Source organism: Thunnus albacares, chromosome 21 (genome assembly GCF_914725855.1).
Source record: "Thunnus albacares chromosome 21, fThuAlb1.1, whole genome shotgun sequence".
NCBI lineage: Eukaryota > Metazoa > Chordata > Actinopteri > Scombriformes > Scombridae > Thunnus > Thunnus albacares.
In genome coordinates, this window is record NC_058126.1 from 6,696,075 (window position 1) to 6,705,367 (window position 9,293).

General features: G+C 43.5%; 1 protein-coding gene across 1 annotated transcript; it reads left to right on the top strand.

The window, feature by feature from the left end:
• Positions 1 to 466: 466 nt before the first annotated feature.
• LOC122972997 (serine/threonine-protein kinase H1-like) lies at positions 467 to 9,293 on the top strand. The gene is made up of 3 exons (XM_044340447.1): positions 467 to 818; positions 1,828 to 2,530; positions 8,901 to 9,293. The coding sequence occupies exons 1-3, from the start codon at positions 544 to 546 to the stop codon at positions 9,291 to 9,293; spliced, it is 1,371 nt and encodes a 456-aa protein (XP_044196382.1). The 5' UTR covers positions 467 to 543.

Sequence of the window (9,293 nt, forward strand, 5' to 3'; positions counted from 1 at the left end):
GCCAGAAAACGTCCAAAGCAACAATTAATTAACTGTCAAATCCATGTAATTAAGTTATATGAGCATAATATTTCCATACAAAATGAAGTGACAGATCAGTATCTTACCCCTATAGTCTGAAGTCACATGTCTTTACAGAAAACAGAGCTTCCAAAAGTTATAAGTTGACACTTTTATTACAGATTAATTTAATTGAGATCCCCTTTTATTTTAAAAAAGCGGCAAATCATTCTGCTATTGTGTTTTTATGTTATGTAACAATTTTATCTGTGACTTCCTTTTGGTTCTTCCTCAATTTACAATCACAGTGGTAATCGACTGTATGAAGAGTGACAATAGCTTCAAACCAATTTCTGTTTACGTGACACTTTTATCACATGAGTGAGCGGGAGGGTGAACTCACACACCTGCCACCTGCAACTTGCTGGCTGGGTGGAGCTTACTATTACTGTTAACACACCAAAAGCACAACACCTGCCATCTGTGCTTACCTGCATGCTCCAGCAGAAACAAGCTACCGCCACTGGCTGGTTACACTGAGCGATGGGCTGCGGGACCAGCAAGGTGCTGCCTAAGGCATCCAAGAAGGGCTATGTAAGCGTGGTGCAATCACTTGTGGCTTTCAGCAGAGCACATAATAATGATGATGATGGTGATAATAGTGAGGCAAAGAAGCATATGGAGAAGCCGTGGTTTTCCACAAGCGGTAGGAATCTTCAACCGACGTCGAACGGCCAACAGCGGATACTCAGAGACGGACGACAGAGGGATAAAGTTGCCAAGTATAAGGACAAGTTTGATCCACGTGTGACAGCAAGGTAAATGTTAATAATGAAGATTCAAAAGCAATGTCAATACACTAAAAATCAATCTTTAAAAAGCCATGATATCAAGTCTTGATACTTGTTTTCTAAGGGAAAACGCTGAGATCAACTTTTTGGTACAGCTTTTTCAAGTAATCTGTAAGAATCCTCTTTAATCTAGTGATATCACTTATCTTATTTTAGCAGTTTATTAACTATATATATTATTACATCCATTATGTTAAGATTTTTGGAAACTTTAAACCATCAGGCTTTCAAAAGCTGGAAAACAAACAACTGGCTGCATAGCTTATATCTTAATGCCAATACTTACCTGTCACCAGTAAAGTTATCTGCCTTTGTCTTTCCAATTTCAAGTAACTTACTGTGTTAAAAAAAAAAAGGAAGTAAAAGAAATTCCAAACAAGTAATTTTATCTCACCCCTTGAGCAGCCAATTTTTTTTACATTTATGCACATAACAAGGTGAAATGGCTTATTAAGACTCTTCACCGTGTTCATGGGAGCCTTTTAATGTTATAAGCTTTCTCATTCTACTCAGCCCACCACCACCAACCTTCATGCAATACAACTTATTAGTGCATAGCAGTAATACTAGACACTCATTTGAGAGGACTAGGACTTGTAATACCTGAAAACTCTCTTCCTGTACTTGTCAGATGAAAGCTTAGAAACAAAGAAAGGAAGCTGAAGTCTCCCCTCCACATCTGATTAGTCATAGCATACATGAAGTATTGTCTTGTTCAAATGGTTAGTTCAAATACACTTCAACGTCAAACTTCAACTTCATTAGTGATCTACATAAGAATCATTTTATTCAGGAAATGCTGCATATACAGTATAGATGTATAGATGAATTTCCTTGGTCACCTTTGCTGCAGCGTGCAGATATCTCTCCATACATCACCGCTGCAGCTGCAATGTGAGACGCTGAGTGCTCTGCAACAGTGTATCATGAGATAGTTATGCTGTAATGAGTCATCATTCCCCTTCTGCCCTGTCAGATATGACATCAAGGCTCTGATCGGTCGTGGAAGCTTCAGCCGTGTTGTGCGTGTGGAACACAGGGCGACTCGCCAGCCCTTCGCCATAAAAATGATGGAGATAGAGGCTCCAGAGGGCCGTGAGGTGTGCGCCTCTGAGCTGGCGGTGCTGCCGCGGGTGAGCCATGCGAATGTGATTCAGCTGATCGAGGTGTTTCAGTTCCCGCAGCGGGTCTACATGGTGCTGGAGCTGGCCACAGGTGGGGAATTATTGGAACGCGTCGTCAGCAAAGGACATTTCACAGAGCGGGACGCTACCCAGGCCCTCCGGATGGTGCTGGCTGGGGTGGGATACCTCCACACGCTGGGTATCATCCACAGAGACTTGAAGCCTGAGAATCTTCTCTACTACCACCCCGGGGCTGACTCCAGGCTGCTGGTGACTGACTTTGGACTGGCTACTTTTGGCGGCACAGGGACAGAGGTTTCGGGCACTGATGGGATCGAGGCAGACCGTACCTGTTCCTTGAGAACAACCTGTGGAACCCCTGAGTACTTGGCCCCTGAAGTGTTACTGAGGAGACCCTATTCTTGTGCAGTGGACATGTGGGCCTTGGGGGTGATTGCCTACATCGTGTTAAGTGGATCAATGCCCTTTGAGGACGACAGTCGAGTGCGACTCTATAGATCCATTCTTGGAGGAAGATACAGCTTCCATGGAGATGTGAGTTTTTTGAGCTTTTCATTGTCAATTTGAGTTTGGTTATGTATATTAAGTGTTTATTTGAAGCGTATTGATAGTAAAAACTATGGTTCTTTGGATATAACCAAAAAGCAATAGGTTTTTAGAGTGCAATTTTGCTCATTTGCAACCTCAAATTGCTCAGAACACAAAAAGTCAAGTGAAAAAGGTGGAAGTTGTCCTTTTGTAATAGCTCACAGATTTAGCTGAAAGAGATGTAATTCTTTGGCTGACTGAGGTTTCTCTCAATAGATGAAAGCATTCCAGAGTATTTCTGCATACAAAGAACAGTTTCAACTAAAGGTCCTGTCTGCCATTTCAGTTTTTGACATGGTTTTGGTTTGGTTGAGTATGACGTGCATTCTTTGGAGTTATCCAACCCTAGCAACACATTGGTAAACAATATCCTAGAATGAGCCAACCGTACTCATTATACTATTAGAACTACCAGGAATAGCAACATTATTCAAACCCTTCCTAGTGTAAATAGAAAGATTTCGACTGAGAATGTTCCAGCGCAGGTATTGTAACAAAGTGATTTTTTTTCCTTGTTTTCATCCTCGGCAGCAGTGTAAAGAACATGAATGGATATGCGAAAGTTTGTTTTGGTGTCTCGAGTTTCCTCCTGATTTGGCTCTGCGAGGATGCATAGAAACGGATGCATGTTTTTTTTTTTTTTTCCACTTTCCTCATTCATACGACTGAAGTGGATATTTTTAACAGCCTATTCTGTCGAGCTCAGTGGTGAGTTCGAGCTTGTTCTTTCACGCTGATTACACCCAAGGCTGGATTATTCACTGGGCTTTAAGCCTGGCCTGATTCTCAGGGATGCAGTCTGACATTTTAGTCTGGCATACAAGAGGCTCCCTTACATAGGCCCTGGACTATTATCCCTGTGTTTACCGCTGCACTGACCACCAACTGAACAATAGGGCAAAATCCTTCTAGAGTTTATGCAAGGGCTTATTTCACGTTTTCATGGTGGCTTTTGACACAGCTCATATGTAGGCCACACTGGTGGAGGAAAATCCCCGGGAAAAACCACATTTTATAGGATGGTACGTTGTCCCGGAGACGCAGTAAAAACTTCAATCTAAATTCATACGAGGACAATATGAAGACATCATACATGGCTGAGTGGCAGTCCAGGGTTTGATGGATCAGCCATCAATCACATTTCTAAGTTGACAAGACGCTTATTCTCCATCGTGTGCAAGTATCCACCCTCACTGATAGACTGACAACACAGTTACACACACATACACACACTGTGATAATACTGCTGTTATGTATGATGGAGGTTCAAGTATCCAGAAAATTTCAACAGCCGGAGTAATTCCCTTCACATATTAAACTTGACTCGAAGAGTTTCGTTTGAAATGAGCTGTCCGCCAATTGAACAGAGGGACATGTAGACCCACCGAAAGCAAAATGTTTTTTTTTATATTCTGGGGAGTAGTGATAACGCTGACTGGCTATGCTTTAATGAAGAAGCAGAACTGGACTTATAGCAACATAAACATATCCAGTAAGGTTCTCTTAGCTTAGTTTGCCAGCGATGAGGAGTAAGAAGATGTTACTAGTCAGTGGAGTAATTGATAGACAAGAATATTTGTTATGTTTAGCTTCTTATGATTATTATAGCCATTATTTAAACTGTTCAGAGTCAGTGGATGCTGGCGTTTATTCTTATATGCATGAGGTGAGAGGCAGGTTACACCCTGGTCGCCAGTAAGGCTAAACAGACAAACACATTCACATTCACACCTGTGGACAATATGGAGTTCCCATTTTACTCATGCCCTGTTTACTGGGATATCTGGATATCTTATCCAAACCCCTTCAAGTCAGGAACATGGACATGAGCTGTTTAAGCCTGAAAAGTTATCAGAAAACTCAGTAAATCTGCCTCTTGGAACAAACTCCTTGCAGTAAAGTGCAGCCAGATGCTCAATTCAAACCCAGGACCCTCTTACTTTAAGATAACAGTGCTAACCACTTTAAGCAAGCATAAAAATCCAACTGGAATTTAGTGACGCTTCACACTCCGTGCCTTCAAGATGGCAGAAATGCATGGAATGAATACAGTTTGTCACAACAAGGAACCTATAAATGATAATAGCTTTGGTAAATGGAATAGTAAATGAGAAAACCAATTGGTAAATCAGGATGCAAATTGAAAAAAGTAATAGTCCTTGTAATTTCCTTTTGAAAAACTGCAAAGCTGAATTGTTAAATTCCTTTCAAAAGTCTACTGTTTATTTTGGTTAATTATCAATCTACTTTCAAATTGCAACCATGTATTAACAAGTGTTATTCAATTAATGTCTTTGAAGTCTAACCTGGTTATGTATGATTTAACAAAGTGCTTTTTAACCGTATGACTCTACGTCCTACAGTTATGTAATATGTTAGTTTGTTATTCATTAATAGCAGAACCAGGATATTGTCGTTAGGAGGTTATGCATAAGTATTCAACAAAGCAGTTCCATGAAAAAGCATTCACCTCGAGTAGTGACATGTTTATAGATGGACATATAAAGATTTCAGAAATTACTCTTCTTCTCTACTGTGCAAATTAATACACAAGGGCTGCAATTACTGATATTCTTACAAAAGCAGTAACCTTTTGTATTTATTGAAGCTGAATAGGGACATGCAGTAAATATGTGTGTTTGTGTGTGTGTGTGTGTGTGTGTGTGTGTGTGTGTGTGTGTGTGTGTGTGGGTGGGCTAACATGGAGGTGAGACTCACTCAGTAATGCAAATGGCCCCAGGCACCTGCCACCTGCCCACAAACTAGGTCTCTCTGTCTCTCCCTGCATCCCCCACCCCCCCCCCCACCCCCCACAGCACAACACACACACACATCATGCATGCATTTCCCCCAACGGTGCAACAGCCGCTGGCCTTAAGACCTGTAGTGCAGGCTCACACTGATGCATTCACTTAACAGTGGGAGGAAAGAAGGGGAACAGAGGGGGTGGTTGCAGGGGAGGGAGGGGCTGGAGGGAGAAGACAGGAGGGGACAGAGGACAAGCAGGGCAGAGGAAGAATAGGTGTAGCCTCGGGGGGGGGGGGGGGGGGTTGCACCTTATCTCCCAATCCGTTCACTGCACATCGGATGAAATCTGGGCATTTCATCTCATGTGTACATGCATGTGTGTGTGTGTGTGTGTGTGTGCCAGTGTACATACATGTGTGCTTATGTCATGGCAGCCTTTAGTATGTAAAGCATGAAGCCTTGCATTAGCCTTGTAACCTCCTCTGCATTCTGCTGCTGTGTTATTGAAGCCACACTTTCCTGACCCAACCCAAACATCTGCATGTCTCAGCAGCAGCAGCAGCAGCAGCAGGAGCAGCAGCAGGGCAATCTGGGTAACGGTTAGCCCAGTCTGCCCCCTAGTGATCACCACGTGAACAAACCCAGCCTCCACTCGGCCACAGTGTATTGTACATGACAGGCCAATCTCTCCTGCATCCGGGTATTGATATTTTGATTACTGAGGTTTAGCTACGGCATTCACCTGAATTAACAACAGGCCACCTTTCCCATGTGGACTCATTATGATGAGACATATTTAAATTTGGCTTTGTTGCTGAGGGAATGCTGCCAGGTGAATCAGATTTGAGTGAATTGTAAGGCGGGGGAGGGAGGGGTTTCTCGTGCGGAGTTGATCATTACTCAAAAGTATATTATCCTCGTGATCACATTAGTGTAATCCAACCTTCTAGCGTTTTCTTCATTTGTTGCAATCATGGCTTTGTCAGGTAAAGATGTAGCACGCCGCAAACACAGTCAGCGGAGCTTCTCATTCACTCTAACAAGATGTTGCTCAGTAAGCCAAGCCCTGTAGGTTTCTCCACTGCTTATGCCATATCCACACTCCATTTGCCCCCCCCCAACCACCACCACCACCTCCCAACCCCCCACCACCCCTCCCCTCCTCTTCGGCTCTGCTCAACAGTGATGTATAACACCGGCTCTCGCCCCTTTCCACCAAACACAATAAAGCCTTGGTGTTTTTTGACGTGAAAAATGTTGGAAATAAGGGGGAGAGATAAACTTCCTGCCGGTGGCTCGGTTCCAGGAAGACAACAGAGTTACGTCTCTTCTTCTTTAGGTGTACCGTGTTGATAGCCGGCCTGGTCTCAATCTGCGTACGAATAACACGACTTTACACTTTCAAATTGCGTGCAAAAAGTCCAATTTTGCGTGCAGGTGACACGCCAATCGTCAATATAACGTAACTTTCTTTTATTTTATAAGGAGATTTGTGGCTTATTAGGAGGAGGCACGTTAGGTGGATGGCTAGATAATTAGTTGGCAGATTTTTATCTTCACATGGGGCATTTTAACCAGATTTTTAGCGTCACATCAGGACATTTTTACCGCATTTTGCTGTTTTAACCCAATCCATGATCTTTCCCTGACCCTAACTAAGTGTTTTTTGTGCCTAAACCTAACCAAAGGAGTTAAATACAGCATTAAATTAGTGTATTACCTGCATGCAAAATTGGACTTTTGCACTGCACGCAAATTAAAAGTGTAAAGTCGTGTTATTTGTACGCAGATTCTGAGTTGTGATAGCAGGAGGGAGGTAAACTTTTGTCACCTCTCAGCTGTAGCTTCAGATTTTTTTCTTTATCTTTCCTAGCTATTCTAGGCTTCACTGTCTCTCCTACGTAGCGATCATGCTCTAAGCTTATGTGTTCCCCTCATTCCATTTCAACCTGCTAGCCACGGCAGCTATCATATGTGTACTTCATGGCGCCAAAATAAGGAACCTCACTGAGTAACCAGCAGCGCTTGATGAAGATGAAAGTCAGACTTGTTAGTTGTGGGAGCTCAATCAAACACTTTCTCTCTCTCCCAAGGAAACCAAGTGTCACTCTGCCTGCCTCTCAGGTGTGAAATAACAACACAATGAGAAGAAAGTTTGAGTGAGAAGCATTTTTGCGACTTGTACGGCGGCGTCGGCACCCTGCGCTGTGCTCACACACACACACACACTCGTCTCCAGTCAGTGCACTGTGAGAATAAGCGAGTCCCTGCTTCTTTGAATTCCTCTCACCGGCAACAGTCTCACGATTGTCAATTTCATGCTTGATTAATTGTCATTACTCGGCGAGAGACAAAAAAGGAGCGAGAAATGCATTTCGGGATTAAAATGGAGAGCGAGACCTCCCTAAAGAGCGAGATCTGTGCGAGGTTGAGCGGAGAATGAGAGAATTTTGCACACACAGATTTTACTGTATTTAGCTTTTATTCTCCCCAGCCAGACACGGTTGAGAAATATTTGAGCTAATTGGTGGGTGACTGTGGAAATGTTTTTGCATCTTAAAGACATGAGAGTGAGATAGAGGTGATTAAGGAGGCAGTTTCTGAATTATGCTTATCATTACCTGACTTTACTCAAACAATCCCAACTAAACATCATGTAGGCTAAATAAGGACATGCTCGCTTTTTGACACTGTTAAAGGTCATTGTGTTATTGTCACAACGTCTATAACTGCCCATGTTTCATGAGGAATTATCACAGCATGCGTATTATAGCTCAACCAGCTGTCTTGGTCATCTTCTTAATCTGATGCCAAATCAATATAATTCAATGTCTGCATCAGTAATATTATATTTAGGGTAAGTTGGAAGCCCAAAGGTCGTCCGTTTCCTGAGGCAGGCCTCTACAGTGTTGTTTCCATGACAAAGAACCAAAGCTGTGATTAATTATTTAATGATTCTGAATTATGATAATAATTCTGATGTCTTCTCTCCCACCGGAGAGATGACATGGCGGCGCAGGATTTCAAAGTATCCTTGAATGTCAGCTTGGGTCATGACAAGGGGAATGATTTGCTATTTGAATTAACAAAGAGCAGAAAAATCCCAATGAGGCTCAACCGTGGTGCCTTTATTGTGAAGCTAATGCAAGCTAAGAATAAACATGTGCCTAAATCCCACACATACGGCAGGGCCGTCCTACCTCCCAGGCTTCGTATTCATTCAGCCAAGACTGCTGCTTCCCTTTGCCCAGTGACATTTAGCTTTCCTTTGAGTTTAGTTCTGCTTGTTAGGCCTGCGGAGCACAGGGATCATAGTTTTATTGCTTTGTTAGAATGAAATCTTGCATCCCGCTTTGAAGAGGCTTTGAATCTGTGCAGGCGCCTCGTCTAGATACCCAGGCGGTGCTTTTAGAGGAATGTGGGTTCCAGAGTGTCTGTGTGTGTCATGGAGGTGTGTGTAGGCTGAATTGACATCTTCTGGAGTGAGTGCTTTTATATTCTGTATTCTGTATCCTATTATTTTATATAGTGATGGCAATCACTCTGCTCTGCTCCTTCTTTTCCACAGCCTTGGCCGTCTGTGTCCAACCTGGCCAAGGACTTCATCCAGCGCCTGCTGGCATTGGACCCAGCCACTCGCCTGACTGCCGACCAAGCCATCCGTCACCCCTGGGTGGTCACCATGGCAGCCAGTTCTTCAATGAGGAACCTCCATCGATCCATCTCCCAGAACCTCAGGCAGCGGGCATCGCGCTGCTCTTCCCGATGCCCAAGCAGCACCGCGAGCTCCGGCGACGCCAACAGCCTGGGAAGGCTAATATCACTGGAGAAAACCCAAGAGCAGCAGAAGCAGCAGCAGGGCAGAACATCTGGACCGACTCAGCCTCAGAGAGTAATACAACATCCAGCCAGAGGGCTCCAGGAGCATCAACGCCATCCAGCTAGAGCGTCAGATTCATGA